General features: G+C 36.9%; 1 protein-coding gene across 22 annotated transcripts in view; it reads right to left on the reverse strand.

Moving 5' to 3' along the window:
- CASK (calcium/calmodulin dependent serine protein kinase) overlaps window positions 1–26,466 on the reverse strand; it is a 226,172-nt gene that overhangs the window by 161,351 nt on the left and 38,355 nt on the right. For all 22 annotated transcript variants that reach the window (XM_055803008.1, XM_055803020.1, XM_055803009.1 and 19 more), the window contains exon 2: window positions 8,112–8,224. In XM_055803008.1, coding sequence (XP_055658983.1) covers window positions 8,112–8,224 — 113 coding nt within the window. The remainder of the gene's footprint in view (window positions 1–8,111; window positions 8,225–26,466) is intronic.

Genomic DNA, 26,466 nt, shown 5'->3' on the forward strand with positions numbered 1-26,466 from the left:
TGACAGGAAGTTTAAGAACGTTTTGATAACAAGATTCATTTGCATAGGTCTCATTTTCTTTCACGTATGTGAACATATTTTCTTCTTCCACATACATGGAAGTGGGATGTAAAGTGAGATAAAAGATTAGAGCAGTGTTACTTCGGAAGCACTTTTCAATCAATTACAATTTTTTAAAAATCCAGGTCAATTGCCTAGTCAGTTATATAACAAAATTAACAGTTAAATTGTATATTATCTGCTGTATAAATAGTGGTTAGTTCTAATTATATAATTATATTATTTGATGTGTTCTAAGACTTTCAAGATACAGAGGTTTTAAATTAATACTCTAATATGTTATTCTTAGAATGAATAATTATCAAAATGACAGTCAAATACACTTCATATTGTTGCACTCTGAAACTTATAAAGGGTACCATTTATACTTATAAAATTGGGAAATGTGTTGACTACTCTTGTTGCTTAGCTGCATGATACCATTCTCAAAATCAGTTTCACAATAACGTTAGGTAAAGACCTACCTAATCTGGCAACGTGCAACTAGTCCGCGGTGGCTTCAGCCACTAAATGTAACAGTCATTTTTACGATATTTGCTCTACAATAAAACTAAGTACAGATGAACAAATGTGTAGCCGAGTGTAAAGATTAAAAAAAGAGGGAAGAGGTGCGCTCCTGCTAAGCTATTGTACGTTCAGCACTACAGTAAATCTAATAAAAACAGATACATATTAAAGGCAAGGGAATGAAGTCACACAGCAAACAAAGCTCTCCTTGTTTGGCAGACTGATTAGGAGGAATAAAGAGCCAATTGCTTGCAATGCATAAAAACGTAACTATTTTCCTTTTGTTTAAGCAACAGTTCATAAAAGAATTGGTAAATATTCTTACATGCTTTAATGTGGGTGTAATAAATTCACAAGCTATGCTTTCCTTTCTGAAGATGGAAAGGGAAAGCATTACATCAACACTGCTGTGACTATGCTTGCATCAAATTTCAAGAAATTCCATGTTCTTGAAATAAAATGATTCCATATAGCTGCTCTTTATTACTCTTGACTTATGATCTGGATGAAAGGCCGTATTTCTTTATAGAACTTCATATTTGCTTCCCTGGACCAATCAAATTCTCATGTAGGACTCCAGAAGGGGTCAAAACAATAATTTGACCAGTGAGACTTAGTATCCCACTCCTGAAGTCTGTCTCTGGGCTCATGCTAGAAACATCACCAAAAAGGTCCCCTAATATACAACATTGTATTTTACACTTTAAAAAACCAATTGTATTATGTCAAGTGTTGTCCAAGCCTGAATTCTGTATTTCCAACCAAAATACACATGCACCATTTCTGCAGTAAACTCATGTCCAGTAGCAAGAAAAAAAAAGTCCTAAAAATAAATCCTTGTTATGTTTTCATACATTTCTGTGATTCACTGTATCTATTGTGTTGTTAACATGCTTATAACACTTACAGATATCTCTTCTGTTGTCTTTTTACACAAAAGTATTTCATTCTAATGACACCTTGTTTATGAAAGTTATAGCAGAACTATAAAAGTTACACATTTATGAAATTTATAGGTACAAATCAGTCGAACTGAATTTGTAAACAAACCAGCCTATGGCTTCTCCAGAAAATGAAAAGAAGAGAACTCAAATCCTTCATTAAGTTAAAACAAGCTAACCCCTCAAAAAGGCTAAGGTAATATTTTCTGTACCAAAACAGGCACAGTTCTACCCAGTGTGAAAAAAGTACAACTAAGTTAGGAAATACACATTCCACAGTCAGAGAGACTCTTGAAACAGCAAACTTCAAAAGTTGTTTAAAGCATCAGTCTTCAAGCCCTGTTGATAGGCAGAAACTCTAGCAGAGGTCCCTTTCATCATCATGACCTTGACACACACACACTTTTTTTTTAAACGTAATTTTCCTAGAAAGCATTTTTTTTATACTTGATTTTGTATTACCATAGCTACATGGCAATTTTACACTGACCTGCTTTATCATTTGTACAGCATACACAGAAACTACAGTGTCATTTAGAAGACCAGGAACATAAACTCCATGACAGGCAGCTACCAACGTTTTAAATACCTTTGCTTCAAAATTCCACATTTGCGCATTTTCTTTTTAACAGAGATGTTATTAATACCATGTGACTTTTGCAGGCTATAAACAGACGCCTCAAACTCTTCAGTGCTGAGATGTACACACTCAACGAATTTTCAAGAGAGCTCCGGTGTAACAGAGCTCTATCTGCAACACTACTATCACTAAATACTTTAAGATTTCTCTTAAGGCTAAAATAATAATAAAAGAAAAAGCAAAGTCAAGCTGATGCAGCTTTTCATTCTCTGAAATGTCCTTGTATTTTCTACCTTCAATGAAAGAAAATCTATAATGATGCCTTCCTCATATTTTCAGTAACACACAGAAATGCTGGTGGGAAATAACCTCTGATGGTTATCCGATCTGACCCCAAGTCAAAGTGAAGTAACTGCTAACATTGATCAGGACAGCTGTGCCTTCATCCAGGGACAGAGGTCCTATAACCTCTCTGGGCTACCTATACCTGCTGTACTATCCTCCCAGGAGAAAATTTTTTCCTCATGGTCAACCTGAACCTTCTAAGCAACCATTTCTTGCCATTACTCTTTGTTATAATAGCTGTCACTGTTAAAGACAGCTTGGCTCTGCTGGTTTTGTAACCCTTCAAGTAGTTGTAGACTACTGTTACATCACTGTCTTAGCCTCCTCTGCATCAGGCTAAACAAACCCAGCTCCCTCAACCTCTGTTAGCCCATCATGTGCTGTAGGGTCCTGACTGTCTTGATAATCCTTTGCTGGGACCTTTCCAGTTCTTTAGCATACCTTTAATTGTGAAGCTCCAAACTGGACACAATAGCTCAGGTGTGGGCCCAATAATGTCACACAAGGAAGTAAATTTCCTTGATCTGTGAAATATGGGACAGAACTGACAACTACTAGAAATTCCAGGTAAGTTGGTACTTCCAAATCAAAGGCAAAGAATCAGTCGCTCTTTCTTCAAATCCAGTCTGCATATGGTACAGTTATCATAAAATTTGATAAAATACAGGTTTGTAATACCTTTTACTCAACGACTTGAGCTCAACACTGACACTGCATTTTTTGCTTAAACCCTTGAAAAAAACCAGGGAGGGAGGTACAGAATCTTACTCACAGACACTTTTGCAAAAAATAATTTTTTCACCACAGCCTTCCAATACCAAAAGCTGAAGGTACTCTGCCATATATCTTTACTCAGAATTAAAGCCTTTCAAACGAACTGCACTCACAAAGTGATTTTAAAAATGCAAGTCTAAACAAAAAACAAACAAACCCCAACCCCACAAATAAGAACAAGAGCAAGGAATCATTCACAACATGAAAATATGTCAGGGAAAAGACCGGTGGGCCCTTTGTAGAAACAAAACCAAAATGATGCCAACTTTCCAATTTTTTTCCCCCTCAATGAAATAATATGGGAATTCTCTAGCTAAAATGGATGATCCATAGCAGTGACCATTCTGATTCAACTATCTTGCCCCTCTCAGTGCTAGAAGTAATCCAAGAACTATATTCAAAACACTTCTTTCTTGGCTGTAAGTTCGCTCTTTGCCACAGCCAAAACTTTTTGCAGACTGCCTTCACAGCTTGCTTGCAGTGGAACCAGTTTGGGTTCTAAAGGAAACGTGAGAATCTTTATCAGTTCATCTATTCAGCTTCAGAGTGGCTTGCATGCATACAAACCTGTACAGACGCATATACCAACCTAATAAGGTCTAGCCCGTTAAAAGGTTGTGGGAGTAATGATAATCACTTTCTTTGTGAGGACATTTCTATCAGAATGAATTCAGATAACTGAATCTAATATATAATGAATTAAATCTTGAAAAACAGCTTCAAAGAGACATGCACTGTAAGCACAGGGCACTGTCCTTTAAATTGCTTTGAAAAACACTCGGCATGTTATAAGAAAGCAATCTGATGCTAACAAAAGGTAGACAAATAAGGTATATTGGCTTTTACTAAGTAGTAAAGAACAGATCACCATTCTCTTCCTAAGAAATAGTGTTTGCATTTAAAGATATTTGGTGTTAGAACTGCTAAGTAAAAGCAAGATATGTAAGCCACAAAGAGAAAAATAACGACAAAGACAATGCATGGGATGTGAAGAGAGCTGCAGAAGAAATGGACAGTAAAAGGTAACTATGGTGTGAGCTGTAACAAATTCAGAAATAAGGAACATGCTTTTTATACTTTTCCATCCCAAAAGTTCTAAGTATAGCAACTAAGAGCTGTATTTTGAAATAAAAGTATCAGTGTAAATAAATTTATTAGACTTCAATGAGTAAAGTAGCTTCTGTGAGCATCAAGTACTCTGAACTGAACTGTACAAAACAGTCTCTTTTGTATCTACAAATATTCAAGCTCTGCATTTTCTTATGTATATTTTTAATTTTTGGTATCCCAGCAGCATGAAAGCATAGTGAACTGTAGTAGAATCTGTCATCATGTAAAATAGCCAGCATTAATCCAGTAGATCACGTGGCCACTTGAACAGTGACAAGGTGTCAATATACTTCATTAATATGGTTGAATTACAACACCACAGAGATTGATGACACAGTATGCAAGACTGTGAATGCTAATACTTAAATCCAATAGAACCTAGCCTAAATTAGATTTGTTAGCTGTCAGGCATTGTAACATAGCATTATTCTTTTTTTTCCTATTATCAAACCACTGCAGAGATGCACACATACATAAAAATCACTTGAGAAGTCCACATCTATACACGGTACATGTACTGAGCAGCCTTGTGGAATGAACACTATACTAGATAAAAGTTTGCCTTGCAAGCTAGTGACTTCTCTACCATCAACCACAAATGCTCACTACAGTACCAATTAATAAACATGCATTAGCCTAGAGAAGTATCAATTTTTCAAGTTTGATTGCTTTTGTTACTGTGGTAAGGCTGATACCATTACTGTAAGAAATCAGTTTATTTTTTAAATGAATTCTGTAGACTAGTAAACAGTCTTTTTATAACATATTTCATGTCTCACCTTTCATAAGTTAAAAAAATTGCAACACTGTATTAGAACCAGGTTTAAATTAAAACACTGTATCAAAACCAGTTTTACATTAACTTTTTAAAATTGAAACATTGTATCAAACCTAGTTTTAATTTAACTCTTTTTTTATCACAGTACTGTTAAACACAAATTTTCTCCCTAAATGGTATTAAAACTATATAGCCCCACTGATTACATGTAGACTGTTGCTAACAATACCACAGAATCACAGAATCACGTAGGTTGGGAAGAACTTTTGGAGGCCATCTAGTCCGAACTCTTCCCCAAAGCAGGTCGAAGCAGATCAGGAAGCCCAGGGCCTCGTGCAGCCCAGTTCTGAGCATCTCCAAGGGTGCTCTCCACAGTCTCTGCACAACCTCTACCAGAGTTTCACCATTCACAGGATGAATTTTACTTTCTTGTCTCTAATTGGAATTTTCCACGTTGCAACTTGCTTGCATGGCTGCTTGCCTTTTCACCATGCGCCTATACGAAGAGTTTGGCTCCATCTGCTCTATACCCTTCTATTAGGTAGTTAAGACAGCACTAAATCTCACCTTAGCTTCTCTTTCTAAGGCTAGGCAAATCCAGTCCTCTCCATCACTGCTGGACTCATGCCAGTATATCGTTGTTTTTCTTGTACTGGGGAAACCAAGACTGCACAAAGTGCTCCAGATGTGGTCTCACAAGGGATGAACAGAGAAAATAATCACTTCCTTTGATTTGCTGGCCACACTCCTGCAGCAGTCTGCTATGCAGTTGGCTGCCTTTGCCACAAGAGTACACTGCTGACAAATATATAAAGATGAAGTTCTTACCCATAAACACCTGTCATGCCACATGGGTACATATGCAAAAGCACTCAAAATCCGAGACTTTTTAGATTTAATCATAAGTGTGGAGGCATACTGGGCCCTTTACTTTTCAGCACTTTACATGTATGTGAAATTAATGAAAGGAATTGTCATCAGCTCCCTCACAAGCAGAACATCCTGTTCTCCCACTCCTGTGCCTCAAAGAAAGACTGGAGGTGGAAAGTTGTACAAAGATAGGGCAAAACTTTGAGATAAAGAACATTCCTAAGGATTAACCTCCCCATTCCAACTCCAGTTTACACTTTAACACAATTTACAAATACAGCTACCTCCCAGGTAAAACACCTATTTATTTCCTGCAAGTACCACCATCACGGCCCCCCACCAATGTGTTTAAGGAATTCTGTATCAGAAATGAGCCAAACAAATGTTAAAAAATTTAAGAAAAATAAAATCTTTTAACAAAATAAACCTATAACCTGGATAGAGAAGAGGTACACACACACACAAAGCACTGAGAAAAACAAAATAAAGAGTACACAAGATGGAAAGAGTTTGTGAAAAACAGGTTCAGATTCTTATGTAGAGTTAAGGACTTGCTCCACATTCACTTACACATTTATGTGTCTTAATATTACAAATCTAATGCATAACAATTCAAAATCTTAAAAAAACCCAAACCAAACAAAAATATCCCAACAACAATCCACAACCAAAAAAACCCAAAACAAAATAAACAAACCACTAAACCATAAAGTGTTTATGGTCTGTTAACTCAATGACCTGCTGGCTTGAATTGTAACTATATCAATATAATACAAGTGGGATCAAAACCCAAAAATTTCTTAGTCTAGTCCCAAGCGTTTTCTTTAGACCCAAGCAGAAAATACAAACTATCAACAGCTATCCTTCATTTTTCCAGTGAATCTATTACACTGTTGGCTCCCCCTTTCCTCCTGATGAGTCCCTACCCTTTTGCCTGCTATTTCTCCCTTTCAGTAAATCCTTCATGGACCCAAAAGATTGAATTTTATTGTCATGAAGCGAGGAAAGCAATACTCCACTAAAGGTAGGAATGTCTCCTACCATCAGCAGTTAAGATGAGCTTAACCAGAAAAGACTAGAATACAGACAGAACCTCCTGTAAAAGATACCAAATAATTTTAGTGAAAATACACTAGCTCAAAATGCAATGGTTTTTAATAAATATTTTAATAAATAACCTGCAAAAACCACAATGCAGCTGTATACAAGCTGTGTATTTTGGAAAACACAGCTTATATTTTGCTGGAGGGCTAGAAAAAAGAAACTAGCAATGGAAATGTAAATGGAAATCCTTGGTAAAGTCCAAAGCAAGATGTGTGATTTACCTTGTAAATCAAACTAGCCATCATTAAGGCTTAAAATTCTGTTTGTTATAATTACTACAAAAAGTCACTAACCCGTTTTTGCTGCTGAACTTGGGTTTATAAGGACTTAGATGGTACAAGCAGAGTCCCCAAAAAAACATTACTTTACAAAAGAATATGATGTCCAGTAAAAATATACTGGACATGAAATACACAGTGATTATCATTCAGTTACCATGCTCTTTTTCATATAGTGTAAAAGGAGCATTTTATGCACACAAGTTGCATACTCAACTTGGAGAAGATGTATTGTTTTACCCTAAAATAGGAAATGTTAAGAAATACAGCATTTTGTTTACACTGTAACAATTCTGCAGCATTGTTTTAAAATCCTGACTACATTAAAAATGTACAGTATTGTATATAATTTCACAAATCTGTATCACAACTTTTCACCTATTTTATAGCAAATTACTTGCTAAATCTAGACTACTAAACCCAAAACTGATGTGTTCTTACTTTAATTCCTTTGTATGCTTTTGGATTCAGAATTAGTTTTTTTAAGAAATTCATTCTTTTTTAAAAAAAATCCTAACAGAAATAGCAATGGTTAACAGTTTGTATAGACCTGCTATTCCTTCTAATATTTATTATCACAGTGGAAGAGCCATAGTAATTACTAAAGATTAGAAATGTACGCAGTAAGTTAAATTTGAGATATAAGACCTTTAAAACTTCCACAAAATGTAAACCAGAAAGGATCTTACAAAGCAAGCAAACAGAAAAGGTTGAGAAACCAAAACCCGTGTTCATTCAGAATTTGCTTAATTTTTGATTCTTACCTTCTGTGCTTAATCCAGGACTTGAAGTGAATTTTGCTACATCGACAATCTTTACAGCAAACTGTTGCCCTGTTTCCCTGTTGATACATCGCCGCACGACACTGAACGGACCCCTGAAACACACACACGCACAGAAAACAGCAATAAATAATCCATTCCCTTTTATGTGCTGAGCTACAATTCCATTACTTATTAACAAAGTTTAGATTCCACGATTCAAGTGCAGTATTTACACAGAAGCTTATACCTCTCATGCTTGCTGCCCATTAAATGTTAAGATTAGTAATTTTAACTAAAAACTAGTATAAAGAACACCAAATGAGTTTCATGTTTTCCTATATTAAAGACATACTCTCTTACCCTGCCACTTTAGAAAGGCAATATTCTTTGAAACCTTATGTAATATACCGACATTATTATTAAATATTAACTGGACTTTATTTTCATGCATAATCCAAATGGGGAGGGAAAAAAAAAAAAAAAAAAAGAGGCGAGAAACGCATTCTTGCTTTCAGTCCTAAGCCAGAGTTCAGAACTTACTATTTGAAACAACTAAAAGGATATTCCTTCAAAACAATGATAACCGTAACAGAATAGTTGAGTCATGTTTAGTTTTATTTGTTTATTTGTTTTACACAAGCTAGCCTTATTTTGAGCTTATTTGACATTACTACTTATGAACAACCTCCGTTACAATGATCTGAAATTCCAAAGACTTCCAATTTTCACAATTTTTCTGTGACATTTAAAGAACCCCCGCAAAAGTTACAGATAAAAAATACTTAGTAAAAGTAGTTCCGATAGATGTTAGCATTGCACTCAACCAATAAAAAGTTACTTAATTTTTGATATTTTTGAATATCAATAATTTTTGAAATTACATTTGTCAAAATACGAGTTAGAACAATGGCAACCTTTTAAAAACCTTCACCACCAATATGCATTTTTGGAAGCTTCTTTTAGTAGACGATTTAAGTTCTTGGTGCCTTGGCTTAAAATATGGAATTTTCCATCCAATATTAACAACAAACAATACAATCAGATATTTATGGTAGGTCAAGCTTTCAAACATAAAAAATCAATAGGTTATGAAAACATAATAGGATTTTTTCATGAGTGCAACAGTTGTGGCAAATCAATCCTTTTTTTATTGCTACTTATTTAACAACTGACATGATAGTTGGAACTAGATCATCTTTAAGGTCCCTTCCAATCCAAACCATTTCATGATTCTGTGATAGCTCTAAAGAAATCCATTCTAAAGTCTTGTCAAAAAGACATAAGGGAAAATTTGAGAACAGAAAGAGCCTTTGTTCAGAAGTTCGTCTACTGAGTGAACATTCACCTGCTGAGTGAAAAAAAATGCTTAGAGCTTAAAAGACAAATTTTTCCATTCAAGCAGCGAACTGGAAGTTAGTTTACAGATTTCTGAGCGATGAGATTGCAAAGCAACACAATTCTCAAAAGATTCCCTGAAAAAGGAGAAATGTCCCTGTAAGGGCACTTACAAAGCTTTCTAACTGGCTTTTGGTATTCTACATACCAGATGATTCAAAGTATGTATTTCATCACACTACCAAACCTGTACAGCCATAACTAAACTGGAATTTTTGTTCTGACACATACATACTTAAAGATTTCTTGAAATAGGATAATTTCTGGCACAGAACATGAATACCAAAACCAGTCAATAAATCACAATCTAAACATTTACAAGCAAGAAAAGTATTTATTGACACAGCTATATACCTGTGTATTATGCTCATGTGCTCAAACAGAACTAACTATACAAGAAAATGCATGGGCTTTTTTCCTCTTTCTCCTAACATACAATTAAACCCCTCATACTGATGGTTATTTTCTCCTCTGAATCCACACCCCCTATTATTCAGTATCTGGTCTTTTATCAAGTTACCACAGGTATTTTTAAAAAGGTGATCAATTAACACTCTAATACATAGAAATGCACTTAAATCTATAAATGCAAAAGGCTCAACTGACTTCATTTGCCATCAGAAGGACGGCAGCTGACTTGGAATCCTCCCCCCACGTTTCAGAAAGTAATCTTTTTAATAAAAAGTCCCATTTTATATAGATCAGCTTCACCTTCTTATCCCAAGTCTCTGCTTACTCTTCTAGCATCAGTCAAAGTAAAATTGCTTCAAAATGGTATAAACACATTTAAATTATGGTAATTCAAAAGCATTTCAAAACCTAACCCACAGCTTTGTAATAACGTTAGCAATACTCATTTTCATTCACAACTGCCACAGATTCTATACTAGAAACTGCATGTGTTTCATTAAAATGATCCTTTTTCTTTTCATTATCATTGTTTTTTCCCCACACAAAGCCTTTCTGGAGACATTAAATAATGCTTTTGACATAATCTGAAACCAAATGGTAGATCACTAGAGCACAGAGATGCCTGACACGACCATATCCTTACTTATAGGTAGATGCCCAATTTCTGCTCGTTCACATAAACTCTATGAATATAAATATTTCTCACTGTTGACTAAGCTACTTCTAGACTTGGTTTCCTCAAGTCTGGGCTGGAGAGCTTCCCAGCCACCTGAATATGGGTATGTACTTGAAGCGAACAAGGAGAGATAGCTGGAGGAATCATAAATCAAAAAGGAGCATACAAACTGCAGCTTCAAGAGGGATCAGAATTGTGGTCACCCCTACCTTTCTCTCTTGTAACCCTGACATTTTTTCTTTTCATTACATATTAAATTTTTAGAACCCTGACTTGAGCAATTTGCTTCCTGCATATATAAGTCTGGCAAAAAAAAATTAAGCATCTTATTCCGTTCTCTAACAGAGGGTAAAAGGGACATCCATACAGTCTAAACCTTTATGGCCATACTGAAACTTAGCTATGCTTTTAACAGAGCCTTCTCTACTTAAAATAAGGAATGCCAAAGACTCCCAAGTAAATCAAAGGTGCTGTAAAGCACAGGAGAAAAGAATTCTGTGATGTACACAGTTAACTCATTCTATTAAAAAAATACACCAATTTAGATTTTCATATAGAAATAAAAAATTTTAAGCATAACCTGAAGATTCAACTATTTACAAGCCTCAGATTTCCAACTTTTTCAAAACTAGCTCGTTCATGTTCAAGCCACAGGCAACCTCAAAACAGTATATCCTACGACAATACATTGGATGAATGTTTTCCATGACAAGAGCCACAAAATAAAGGCTTCAATTTTCCAATTTTAAATAATTGTGAAACACTCATGAGAGGTGTACTTATCAATTACAATCACTTCCACATGTGAAGTCACAGAAAGGAACTTTTAAATAAATTAGAGTTGCAGTTATCTTTTTTTGACACAGCTGCAATGACACACAGCAATTTTACAAATAAAGTGATAACAGCCCACAGTGATACAATTTGAATCAGAAAACAAAAAACCGTGTTTCCTAACACAGTAGTTTCAAACCTTATTTGGAAGTTCAGTAACAAATATCTTTCAGGACACCCTCAGTCTCAGCACTAAAATCACACTCTTCTCAGTCAGGAAAAGGACTACAGTATTTCATCTCTGAAATGAGACAAGGAGCTATTCAACAGTTGCGTCTGCCACTGGGGAAACATATATCACATCCTCATGAAATGACAATTTCTATAGCTCATTTTACTAACCCTGCAGCTCAAATTATACAGATCTAAATTGCAGAGGTGATGCAGACAGGGGAAGGAACAACTGTAATGCCAGACAGAAATCATCAAAACTGCTACAGATAGATCAGACTACTTGTTTTTAAACTTGTTTTAAAACAGAAGAACTGAGTTAAAAGATGAAGTCTAATGCAACTTAAGTCACACAAACTAAAATTATAATGTCAAGTTTTTTATATTTCATTCTCTCTAGGCTACCTTTAACACACACACACCTGCCGAGATACGCAAATCTTTGGTTTCAGACCCATCCTCCTGCTTCCCTGGAAGCACACAAAATCTTTCACTGCAGTTAGCTTGCACACAGTAGACTACACTAGCTCGAAGTATGAGAATCATTAAACCACACAAGCCATCAGGACAGATGATTTCTTCACTGATATTTTGTCAACATTGGCAGCAGCACATTCCAACACCTGCAATACTTTGAGTCCCACCTGCAATATATACCAAAAAGCAGAATGTGTTTTCTTAAACTGGCTTTGGGGTGCATGCTGATTTTTGCCGTCTACTGCAGATGGAAATCAAAGTATTACAATACATTATTAAGGAGGTTATTGATTACATGTAGCCCATACAAAACCAGATATGAATACTGAAAAGGTGCCTCACAGCCGGTTCTTTCCATGATTCCAAAATTCCAAGAAAGCACAGCAGGTCCCGATGTAACCTTAACCCCAGTGAAACTGTTTTCTGGTAATTAGCTCTATTGTCTAGCACAGAACAGTTAATTTTATACCAGCTAGACACAAACTTGAAGAAAATCAATTATTAATTACACTCTCCTTCAGGAGTACAACACTGGAATTAGACTAAGATCCTAAAAATTTGAGGCCATCAAAGCCTTTTTTATCATCTCCTTCAATTTAAATCATTTTACGTAGTGTATGTCATTAGGACTTCAAGGATAAAGAACATAAGCTAGTATTCCAGAAACTTTATTTTTTTTATACTAGAATCTTGTTGGTTTATCTATCTGTTCTGCTTCCTTTCTCCTCTGCTCCAATTCATGTTGGTGTGCAAGAATGAGAACTGATAGTGATTAAAATATATCCTGTTGATTCCTAACAAGCACAAATCCTTGCGACCAGTAACCACAGCCTGTTCCCTTCCTACATCCTAAATGAATTCAGCTGCCCTGTGGGAAAGGAGTTCCTACCAACAGATGCTACAAAGACACTTTCTGAACCACTGCTATGCTTCAGAACCCCAAAACTTGAGATTTTAAGTTATTTACGTATTGGATCACCATGAATTTGCTCAACATCTCTCCCAAGTGAGTCACAAGTTTCTGAGAAACTTAATATAAAACAATGCACTTTGGCTCTCAAAATCACTTTCATCAGTTACAAAAAATCCCCCCAAAACCCACAGGTTGAATATTTTGTCAGTAAATCCAACAACAGTGAACAATATCTCTTCCAATGACCAGAGTACTCCTTTTAAATATGAGCTTCCATTTAGAAATAAAAGGTCTTAAGTTCCTTTTCCTTACTTAACAGGGCTTAACCATTAAGAACTTGAAACATGTAATACAGGTCTTAAAGTTACCTTTATTCAACATTTAAAATGGAAGGTCTATGTTTCCTAAAAAGGGTTATGTCAGTTTGTTGCACTAAGATACTATAAATATATATATACAATATATATATAATATATACAGATGAAGTCACATAAAAGACATATAAACCCAGATTGTTTCTTTTTTCACTTAAAGGCTATGTATTTGCTTACCTAAGCAGCAGACAACACTATTTTGTACTAATGTGTTTAATACTTCCAAAAAACCTGTATCTGAATTGATGAAAATTGTTGGAAAGAAAGCAAATTGCAACCACATTTTAAAGAGATAGATTTCTTTTTCCTCTTCACTTATCCATGTCATTTATAATATATACTTGTTCTTTAATTATCCCTTTGATTGAAGTGAACCTCTTTCAAAAATTAAGTATTTCCAAGATTAATTAAACCTGAAACCAGTCACTATACCAGCTCATTTGCACATGAAGCTGGAGCTTAAAACAGTGACTGAATGTCTCTGTGACCTACCACATTTGATTAGAGGGCATCCATACTTTAAAAGCCACCACTGGCAACGTTGCGTAGCCACTTTTTGGTTTATTCTCGAAGAAAAATTTAAAATACTGCATTATTATGACTGTGGCACAGAAGAACATTTGAGTTGAAGATCTGGTACTTCTTTAGAAAATTAGCTATCCCAGTACAAGTCACAGAACTGAGATTTTCAAGCAGCAAGATTTCTATCACAAGTATGCTTCAACAGTTCGAATCTTTGAAATCAAGTCTGTGTTTTAACTCAGCTTTAAGATAAAACATACGAAGAACAAAGCACAAGATAGCAGTTCACTGGATATCAGCCCCATATAAATACATACTTTCTAATATTAACCAACAAAAAAAGTAATATACAGAGTACCAAAGCTGTGGTTGTAAGGCAGGAAAAAACCCCAACAACTCGTAAGTCTTCCTTTGTCTTCACAACTCATTTTTATGAGACATGATCACTTAAACACCTTTGAAAAGACTGGAACATAGTGCTTACATAGTATTTGAGAACAGTATCTTTTTTTTTTCCTAATTAAGTTGTAAATAATGAAATAAATGGAGAAAGGCTACTGAATAAAGTGGTAGGATTTGAAACAGGTAATTTAAAAACAGTGAAACTATGATCAAAGATTTGGAAATGGCAGATATTTTTTAAATAACAGCATTTAAAGAATTTAAAAAATATTAGCTAAGGGATGAAACATGATTTATAAGGAATTGTTACCTCTATGTCAATTGCTTAAGCAAGCTTTTATACATAGAACAAAAACTTCAGGGAAAGCACTTATCAAAAAACCTAGAGTAACTTAAACTCTGGTTATTCAACATAGAAATACCTGATGGGGGGTGACAGTGGGGAGACATGGTGGAAAAAGCACAGTCATATCAATGCAGTGCACTATGGGGACTAATTAGACATCCAGAGTGACCTTATCACTCAAGCTTTCCACTGTAGAGATCAGTGCAACGCCAGTCAGAAGCAGTGGTGGCTACTGTGGACCAGAAACCCAGCCATGGTCCTTCTTCCAACCAACTGCCCTCCAAGCACTGCAGTGGACTCCTCATTGCAGTGTTATTAGAACCTGTTTTTTCAGTCATCCTCAAAGCCTTATCAGAAACAGAAAGGAAAGAAATGAAAACTAAAACTGAAAAAAACACCACACAATTATGTTCAATGATCTGCCAAAAAGTTGGCAGATCTACCCTTGAGAAAAAGAGAGAGCAGACAGGAGGAGATTCCAGCCTTTTTCCCCCTTTTTTTTTTTTCCTTAACCATTTCTTTCCTTCCACAGGAAACCACAGAAAAAGTAGCCACTCCAGTGCTTGTGAAAGGGAAACACTCCCAAGAAAACCTTAGGGTACGCTTAGATGTTACACAACATACTGAAAAAATATTTACTTCCAATTTCAGATTTTCTCATATAATTCAGAAACTTGTTTACATGGTTTTGTAATTGAAAAAGCAAAATACTGGCAGAAAAGAGTTCTCTCTTGTTATCCTATCTTTCCTATCTCCAGCCTGCGAGGGGGATAAGCTATCCTTAACTGATCTGTAAGCTCTATCAATGGAAATGGTAAGTTTGTGGCCTGATTTTTCTTCTTATCAAGCAAAAAAGCAAGAATGAATTTATCAGTCATTTTACACTTTAATGTGTGAGATATCTTATCTACTGATTCTCATAGGCATACACATGCTATAAACAGATGCTGATATGTAAAAATATCTTTAATATATCTGTAGTTTGTAAACAACTCTTATTTTACATTGACTGGCTGGGACATTGAGGGGATGGGAAATGAAGAACATCGAGATAAGATGCTCACTAGATCCTCTATTCCGTTTACCATGAAACAAGAATTTCAGCACCAGTCACAAACAACATTCTTCCCATACAAGCTATTCAGAGAATATTTTTATGTTCACGTATACTACAGCACCCTTCATATTCAGAATTCCATAACTATGCGTTAACACCAACCTTACCCTTTTAAATTCTCCCATTTTATTCATAGACTCATAGAAGAACTTAGGCTGGAGGGTACCTCTGAAGGGACACACTTAATAAATTTTGTCAGAACATCTACTTGTTGCCATCAAAAATGATACTATTACTTTTTTTTTTAAAAAAAAAAAAGAAAACAGCAGAAACTATCTCACGCTGAAAACAACCACTTAAAAATAATTATTCACCTCAGCATATAGACAAGCAAATTCTGCTTTCAGTAATTATTGCAGCACTTGGTTTTATGGTCTTAAAAGGGTTGGTCTGAAAGCTGTAGCTGTAACAGGTATAGTAATAGTAAGCGTACTTTGTTAAGACCTTGCTGGAACAAGATCAGACACCACTGTTGGGTGGCTTTCCGAGGGGCATGCTTCCACAAGAAGGGCCACATGATACTATAGAAGATTACACTGCATCATTTCAAGTTCATGTTTGGATGATACTGAAGTATGATGACTACTTTAAACAGAAGCAATAGCTTATGACATACAACAGCTCTTTCAAGAGACTGTCCTCAAATCTTCCTTGAAGTCCTATTGTTCAACTTATAAAAGGTCATTTGCAAGAGAAGGGTCACGACCTCAAGTTCAAGTGACTCCTAAATAGCCTTCTCAAAGAGTTCAGGCTCTTGGCTCTATGGATTCCATTTTTAGCTCATTACTTTCTTAATAATCTGTTTCCTGTGATTCACCACTAATATGCTTTTGCTGCAAGACTGGACACTGGACACCGTTTTCACTTTCCTACATCAGTACATAGGTCCAGAATGCTATGCTAGCAGCCTCAGTCTTCAAGAAAGTGACTGATTATGTGTCCCACTTCCAGACAGATAAAAGAAGGAATAAAAAAATATTTCTCAGGTATGTATGTACTAACCATACACAGGTAAATTATGAGACAATCTCTTAAGTGAGATATAATTAATAATAGGGCTCTCAGAAAATAGTGATTTTTAATTGTTGGTGAGAAAGAAGAATGAAAATCAGTTTGTTAAGCAGAGATGAAACATCCTGTCCCCTCATCACTAAAGAACTCAAGAAACTGATGACTCTTCTCTCTGGTTCACATTAAGGTAGGTGAGAATCTACATCTCATGCAAGAAGTGATTTCGGGCAGGTGGAGACTGGTAATCAAAGCACAAAACCTACTTCTTCAACAGGAGAAGAGGGAAAGAAGGAGTGCTTTGTTTGCTGATAAATTCCCAATGGCAATACTGCAACAAAAGCATGCAATCAAAATCCACAAATGTTTATCTTCATACTCTAAGATTCTGTAGCACTTCATAGAAAAGTACAACATACCAGTAGCTGAATCAAGAGCATCAGTTCAAAAGTGTTCAGAAAAACAGATGCTGTTCTCCTAACAGACTCCTTTAATATCTGACCAAAACTTTTGTCCCTTTCTCTTCTTTGTGAAGACAGACCTAGTGTGCAAGATCAGGAGGCAGTGAAGAAAATCTGGGAAAAAACTGTAAAACTACATTAGGTATGAAATGATTCAACAGTGAGAAGAAAAGCAGTAAGAATGAATAAATGTGTTAAAAAGAGCACTTCAATCACAGGAACAAAAAGGAGCACATTAAAAATAATAGCTTTACCTCCAAAAGAATTCAGGTTGTATAGTATCTTTAGTTTCATCAGCTAGAGACAATGATCATTACTGTTCTCTTTTCCAATTCAGAGCATCTTTTTATCCTATTTAGGTATTAACACAGCCTTGCTCCACATCAGGCTGTGGCTTAACCAATATTTCTTCAGCAGCAGTACTGGCCAAACCAGCAACCCTTCCAGCTATCGTGTCCTCCTGAAACAGGCTGGGCATGGTTGCACAGAACCAAATCAAAGAAGAAACAAAACCCACCCAAATATCCCACACAAACCACTTCTTTTTTTGTGTTACCTTCCATCTGGAGCAGTTGCTTAATCTGACTTAAAGCATGGCTATGCAAAGAACTGTGTCAAGATAGTCAAAACAAGGAACTAATGGCTAGGACACAGCGGGGGCTTAAGCAGCGCTGCTGCTAAAAGTGAATCTAGTCTCAGACCACAATGATTTTTCATATGATCCTACAGGTAGCTGTAGGACCTGCCCTAATATAGCATATCTGCACTCATGCAATGAAGCAAAGGAACTCATCCAACTGAGGAAGTCTTAGTTAAATCCACATATAGCTGGCTCCACTGTGCATAGTTTGTCTTGCAACTACAAGTGCTTTCAGTAACACAAAGTGTACAGGGCAAGATGAGAAAGAAGAATGGGAATATGTCAGCTATCGCTGTTGCCAAAAATTCCTTCATGAGATCACACCCTCAGGTGAACTTACATGCATTAACCGCTCCCTACATCATCTCTGCCTCCTGCACTGTGGTTCTATTTTAAATTTCCACGTTAACATTATTAAGGTCCACTTCGTATCTATTAGTCCTGCTAATAAAAATGAGCTCACATACTACTTCCTCTTCTCTCCCTCGCTCACAGATTTTGCCAAGCCTAACAAAACGCACTTTTTTGTGATGGGGTCTCTGCTCTCTCATTTCAGAATCTCTTCCCTGCATCTGTTCCAGTTCTAATTTTTTTAACAAAAGCAACCAGAACTGTAAGTAGTACTCCAGATCAGGTCTTAGCAAAAGTTTGCACAATGTTAACAATGCTTTCTTCTCTGCTGGAAATACGGTGTCTGGTACAATCCTGCACCTGCTTTTTCAACACAGACATCACATAGCCACCTAATACAGCTGCATTCTTCTCCTCAGCTGTTTCCAACCAACCAGCCTTAGCTTACCCCAAAGCCTGTTACTAGTCTTTCCATTCTTAAGTCATAGGTCCTGCATTTAGAAGCTCATTTGTCCACTACTAAAGTCCTTGTTTTTTTTCCTTTCTGGATGATGTTCAGATCCTCCTCTGCACAAATTATCCTCAAATGTTGCATTAAGAAAAATATGGTTTAACCAGTACAGTTCAATTCACTGCTTTTTCTTCTAATATACCCAACAGACAACTAATCCAAGACCAACTAGTGACAAGTCTTCACTTTTTTTGCTGTTTCCTCTTTGAATGCCATATTTTAATGTCTTCTTTAGCCCAATGTACAATACTTCACATTTATCATGTTGTAACGCTTTTCTTTGTTTTAAAGAAACCAGCAATTCAAACTACACACGGGGGAAGTGAGAGAGAAGCACTAGCAGATATGGCTGATAAAAAGGGTTTTCTTGTTGGTTGGAATACACTGCCACAAATCCAGCTGCCTCAACACTACCACACTGCAAAAATCAGAAGTTTCTTACATGCTCATGACAATGGAGAAAGGTACGCTTAACTTGCATAGACCACTACAGAAGTAGAGAAGAAACTTAGTATTTTTTATGGGAATAACTTCATTTAAATATTGTTATTATGTCTGTGATAACATACGTCAGTTCCTCAAAATGGAAAATGTATCACCTTTATATTGTATGTGAAAGGTTCAGAAATTCTTTGAGGGCCTCTCTCTTCCCCATGTTTAACTAACAACAAAACTCCCATTTAATTTACTACCACTACACAATAGCTAAGTTTCAAACTTGAAAGATAGCAATAGTCAAACAAAACAGTGCTATAAAACGCACTCATATACTAGAAATTGGTATCTCCCACAAAACCATACGTGAATCTAAACAGAGTTTATTCTGGTAATCAGTTCAATCAAAATTGCTCCCCATATAGCTCAATACTTAAATTTTGTTTCAAAAAGAAACCAAAACAAAAATCTCCGTTCAGTCTGGCTGTCACTTAAAATCATAGCCTCAAGGATATTTCTGTGTACATACCAATTCACAAGACCCTTTTGAACCAATAAACAGGAGTTACCGAAGTCAGCAAAAGTTTTTAAGTGGGACAGCTCTCTGGTGCAGCGCTGATCAGTAAAGCTAAATTATCTGAAGAATCTTGATCCAGACAGACAGCTTCCTGTACTTCCTACAGGAGTCTGGCCTCTGAACTGCCACACACCTTGACGTGTTAGGAAAATGAAAGCATCCTGAAAAGAAAGTCTGTCTTGTGTGTCTCAAAAGTATGCAATTAGTATTAAATTTCCTAAGTTGTCATCAAGATCACGTATGAAGTGAAGGAAAACATAAATACTTGAGGTTTTCTTTTAAAGATGCTGGAAGACTTCCAGTATATCAGAAATCTAAGTTATGACTCAAATCATCAGCCTTTAGGGTGATTTGTAACATTTTAAAGTATGGAAGGATTATGGGGTTTATTAAGAACATTCAGCTGAATATTGGGAAAAAACTTTCTGGTTATGATATTTCTAGAAGGTTGTTGAATTCTCTCTCCAGGGGAGAAATAAATGAATTCTGACCTCTTGAAATCCGAAGCTTTCAACAATATACTGGAATGAAAAATCTGACAGAGAGAAAGTAAGAATATTTAGTTTTTTCCATCTTAATCTGTTGGGTTTCTCATCAGTAGTTCCTTGTATTTTTACATATTTAAAGCATATGAGCAACTGTTCAAAGTCAGGGTGTGTTTTTGGTTTGGAGGGGGGTGTATTTTTTTTTTTTTTAAAGTACAGACTGCATTTCAACAGGCTAGATATGGCCATGAAAAAAACATTAGTCTATACCACTTGTACTAGTTCAGCCTTTTTCTAAACCTTAAACAAGTTACTTTTTAGTAGTTTATTTTAAAAACGTAATCTCTTTTGCTAACTTCAAAAATTAAAGATGTCTTGGAAGAAGCTAATGCAGTTACTAGAAAAACCTTTAAAACTAAGCAGGGCTATTAACCTTCCTAAGTATTTGGAAGGTATATTATTATGTAAGTATATTATGAAAATTAACCATTACTGTTTGTAAAAGTAACAAATACCCTAAGTATTTAAGCATGAGATACCAGCTTCCCCTAAAACAATTGTTCATGAATTTTAATTTCAACTCTTCTCTTCATGTGCTGATTTAAAGTTAAAAGTCTCTCCTTAGCATGATCTCAGAAAGACTCCGCCATACAAAATATATCATATTAACTATAGGACGATTATTCCTACATGAACTATAATCACCTACAAGAGAATTCCTAATACATATACAGCATAATGTATTGTATGATCATTTCACAATGATTATTTCACAATTTCTTTATTGAAAAAAGCCGCATTATTTTTCTAATTGCTAAACATTTAATAGGACTGTTTAACAACCTGAAACTAGATGTGAAGTCTTTACTTAAAAGCCACATTTTATATTTTTCCTTTTTTTTTTTTTTTTCCCCAGTCAGCTCTGACAGACAGTTGTACTAAAGTTTATGCCAGTACCAATGTGAAGACAGCACAGGGGTGTTAGCAACCTGCCAGGAGAGAACAAGGTTTTTAGTACTGCTTTTTTAGAAAGACCAACTAAATATTCCTAGAACTATGAAATCAGCAGGAATCTGAGCATTGGCTCCATCTCTGCATGACCACTTAAGGTACACACACTGAAAGGTCCCACACACCTGCAAGTGATTATTTGGCCTCTGGGACATTGGACCATGAATTCAACTTCATATTTTTGTCAATCAGGAACAGCATCTGACATTTCACCAGTTTCCAGCTTTATTTATTTATTTATTTTATTCAAGCACTGAACAGTGAAATGAGGAAGACAAGCAACACTTCAGATCCAAAAGTAAATCTCAGTTTGTTTCCTTACATAGTCTCACAGCAATAAGCAAAAAGTCAAAGTGTTTTTGTAGTTGCATCACTCTAAATTCAAACTGAAAGTGATTTCAACTGCAGTGATAAATGCTGTGGTCCCTGATTTGGGCCACAGACTCAAAGTCATTCCCTAAATTACTGTCTCAAAGCACCAAACCACCTCTGCACTGATGTTCTTAAAGAAAAGAAAAAATAAAAATCCAGTAGCAGCAGTATAAGTCCTAAACAAGAATTAAGAGACTGTTCAGTAAGAAACTTGCTGCTGCCTAATTGAGGCATTCCCAAGCTTACCTTGCTTGGCTGCCACAAGTAGCTGGTGGCAGCTGCCACTGCTGTCACCAGAAAGGAGCCCAGCAGTAGAAATGCAGCTTTCAGCTTTGTTCTAGGCTACATACACATGAAGGAGTAAGCACATATCCACCAACTTCCCTGTCTTTTTTTAAAGAAAAAGGCAAACCCAGAGAATTTAGCCACTATATTTTGAATGATGGCGTATTTATGGAGCTATGAAGAATCCCAAGTATTCAAACAGTGAAGTTACAAATTCGAACAAAACTAGGATTTAAAACTGCCAATTGCTTTTGGACTAAACGTATGAACAAGTGCTATGGACCCCTACCATAGCACCCTCCTACTTTACACTAGAAATTTCATTGTAAATTTAAGTCTAACCATACTTTCAGATGAATTAAGGTTATGCAAAACAGAACCAGAAGTTAACTGCTAAGGCAGGCAACATTTAGGAAAAAATGAATGAGGAGAAAAGTGCTGGCAGTTGAGGATGGGGGAGAGAGAAATGTGAAGAAGAAAAAAAATAGTATGATAATTTGATTTCATAATGCTTCTCTAGTCAAAATAAAGAAAGAAAAAAGAGAAACAGAAGTGCTACAGATTGCAGAGAATATATTGAGTATTGCTTAACCACAGAAAGCAACTTTCTGTTGGCAGGGTTTTCAAATAACCATACAACTACTTGCAAGGATGTAAAAATATAAATACCTGACACTAAGTATGGTAAGTGAAACATACAACTGAAAACCAAAACCCAACCAAAACCAACCCCCAAAACTTTAATGAAAGCTTATGAAGGTATTTATTCTCTTCAAACACCCACCCAGCAGTTTTTAAGTCACACTGAGCAGCTGAATTTGGCAACAAGGATTTATTCGGCTTTTAGGAGCATGGGATCCTCTCTGAGGATCAAGGACTGTTAGGAAGTGACAGCTTCTGGCCAAGGAGGTCAAAAAACATTTTGCCCTTTACCTCCTGGTAAAGAAGAGCTTTACACTAGGAATGCCAGGGGAGGGAAATGAGGACTAAAGGAGCAGGGTGATATGGGCAGAAGAGACATTGTAATGACAGATTTCATTAATAAATAAGGAAGCACCTAGAGGCCTACACTGGGACAAGCTCTCATACCCCTTCTGGGAAATCACCACAACTGGATGCTTTTCTGAAGTGCCTGTACAATAACTCATGCCATGTGGGAAATTAAAATGAAGTCAGAAGTCTGTGTGCAGGTGCAGGGCTGCGGTCTCATTTGGTTCACAAAAACAGGGTAGGCTGGCTCACGCAACTGGAGTTCTGCACTGGGTGGGTACATGGCTTTAGACAGGACAGGCTGGCACAGTGAGGAGGGGGAGATGCTTTTTTACATAAGAAAGCAGCGTTATGTATGGCTCTGCCTTGGGACTGATGAGGAGACAGGTGAGACGTTAGGGGTCAGGATTAGCATACAACCAATACGGGAGACATTGTGGTAGGTGTTTGCTACAGACTGCCTAGTCAGGAAAATGCAGAATCATAGAACAGTTTGGGTTAGAAGGGACCTTTAAATGACTATATAACTCCCCCTCCCTGCCAAGGGCAGGGACATCTTCCACTAGACCAGGTTGCTCAGAGCTCCATCCAACATGGCCTTGAAAACCTCTAGGGATGGGGTATCCACTTTTCTGGGCATCCTGTTCCAGCGTCTCACCACCTTCATTACAAAGAATTTCTTCCTTTTATCTAATCTGAACATACTCTTCAGTTTAAAACCATTGCCTCTTCTCTTGTCACTACAAGCCTTGGTAAAATGTCTCTCTCCGGCTTTCTAATAAGCCCCCTTTATAACTGAAAGGCTGCAGTAAAGTCTCCCCGGAGCTCTCTCTTCTCCAGGCTGAACAACCCCACCTCTCTCAGCCTGTCTTCATAGGAGAGGTGCTGCAGCCCTCTGATCACCTTCCTGGCCCTCCTCTGGACTTGCTCGAACAAGTCCACGTGTTTCTTGTACCAGGGACCCCAGAACTGGATGCAGTACTCCAGGTGGGGTCTCACGAGAGCAGAGCAGAGAGGGAGAAGCCCCTCCCTGGACCTGCTGGCCATGCTTCTTTTGATGGAGCCCAGGATATGGTTGGATTTCTGGGCTGCAAACACACATTGCCGGGTCATGTTGAGCTTCTCATCAAGCAACACCCCAGTCTTTCTCCTCAGGGCTGCTCTCAAACCCTTCCCCACCCAGCCTGTATTTGTGCCTGAAATTGGCCCAACCCACGTGCAGGACCTTGCACTTGGGCCTTGTTGAACTTCATGAGATTTGCACAGGCCTACACCTCAAGCCTGTCAAGGTCTTTCTGGATGGCATCCTGTCCTTCTAGCAAATCAGCTGTACCACTCAGCTTGGTGTTGTCCGCAAACTTGCCAAGGGTACATTCAATCCCACCATCTATGTCACTGATGAAGATATTAACTACTACTGGTCCCAGTATGGACCACTGAGGGACACCACCTGTTACTGGTTTCCACTTAGACATTGAGCCATCAGCTATAACTCTCTGGACACAGCCATCCAGCCAATTCCTCATCCACCTAACAGTCCGTCAGTCAAAACCATCCCTCTCCGATTTAGAGGCAAGAATGTTGTGGGGGACTGCATCAAAGGCCTTACATAAGTCTAGGCAGATGCCAACTGTAGCTCTTTCCTTGGAGTGACTGCATCAGTGGACATCACAGAAGGCCACTAGATTAGTCAGGCAGAACCTGGCCTTGGTAAAGCCATGTTGGCTGTCTCTAATCACCTCCTTGCCTTCCATACATTTTGCCATTTTGCCATGTCCTCTAGGAAGTTCTATTCCATGACGTACATGAGGTCTTTTTCAGAGAACTGGAAGAAGCCTCATGTTTACAGGCCCTGGCCCTCATGGTGGACTTCAAACACACCAACATCTGCTGGAAGGACAAAGCAACAAGGTGCATGCAACCCAGGATGCTTCTGGAGTACATCGATGATAACTTCCTGACACACATGTTTGAGGAACCAAAGAGGGAACATGGCCTGTTGAAACCTCACACTTACAAACAAGGAAGAACCCAAAGATCGGGAGCAGCTTTTGCTGCAGGACCATGAGATGGTGGAACTGAGGATCCTAAAAGGAAGGAGCAAGGCAAAAAGTGGTATCACAATCCTACTTTAGCACAGAAATGGGAGCAGGTGAGACACTTTTTGCAGCTTACTAACACACCTAGCTAGGCATAAAAATCAAAGAATAATGGCAAATACAGAGTAACAAAAGAAAAACCCGATGTCAGAAAGTAGCTTTGACATCTTGCAATGTCAGAATTAAAAGGGAATTTTAGTCAGACTGGTTTGTATTCAGTCATTATAGATACAAAATCTGCTTGTTCAAATGACTGTCAGAATAAGAGATTTGCTTGTAAATCAGCTGTAGTTTCCAACTGACTTTAGGGTCTTTCATCCACAGATAAACTCTTAAATTATGGCTTCATTAGAACCTCAGCAATACTCCTGTGGACGGCAATTTTATTGGTTGATACAGTACTAAACTAAGTTTCACATTAAAATGAACGTGTGGCAACATATTCAGAGCAGTGATTTCTGCATACCATGAGGAATTCCTTCACCCGATTCCCTGGTAAAACTACTATAATATTCAAAAATAATTTGAAATAACAGCAATTTCAAGGAAATTTCCAAGCTGGATCGAGTCTTTCCCTGGAATTTCAGCTGAGCTAGGTGAATGAGTATATTATTAATAATATAAATTGGCATAGATACACATGATGCATACACACACACACACACACAAACCTCCCCCCATATATGTACTCATACACAGAGTTAAAATGCAGTATGCCAAAGCAATTCTAATGTATGTTCAAGTCAAATCTTTTGCAAACACTTTTGAAATCTAGTTTTCTTCTCTGAAAATTAAATGCATCTGAGATTGCATCATTAAAGAGCTCAGAAAATTCTTTTATAATTAATTCTACTGCAGTTCTTATTATGCAAAGCCCATGTATGCAAGCTAACTCATGGTAGTAGCAGAAAGTTACCAGATAAAGTTATTTCATTCTGGAAAAAAGCCTAATAAAAGCATCAATACAAGTTTTAAGTTCTCAGTTCCACACCTCTTGCATAAAATGCCGATGTCTGAGGTATAAATTTTCAGTACCTTTAAGTTACGTACTTTAATCATTGTAGCACATGAGCACAAAACCAACTTCTGTAACAGGTCAACGAGGCAAACCCCCAATAATTTAAGAGCCAATATTAGATTTAATAGTGTTTAGAAGCATTTATCAACAATGTAGTTGCTGATCAGACAAAAATTCAATCCATCCTGTAAAAGTTATAGCTGAGCCACATTCATCAGTCACAGATCTTAGTTTAATGAAAGACAGAAAAGTGCTTATATCTATGAAGCACCTCAAGATTTAGCTTCACAGAACAGCAAAAAATAATTCAGCAGGATTGACTTTGATACCCCGTCAGCTTTTCAACTGATAAAACCTCTTTCATTAGCTGTCCTATGTTCTTTACACTTTTCACCCATTAGCTAAAATCAGCGCACTAGTACAAATAGTAAAACAAGGACAGAAATTTTCTTGTTTCTTCAGGAAAGTTAGAAA

The sequence above is a fragment of the Falco peregrinus genome, chromosome 4 (genome assembly GCF_023634155.1).
Source record: "Falco peregrinus isolate bFalPer1 chromosome 4, bFalPer1.pri, whole genome shotgun sequence".
NCBI lineage: Eukaryota > Metazoa > Chordata > Aves > Falconiformes > Falconidae > Falco > Falco peregrinus.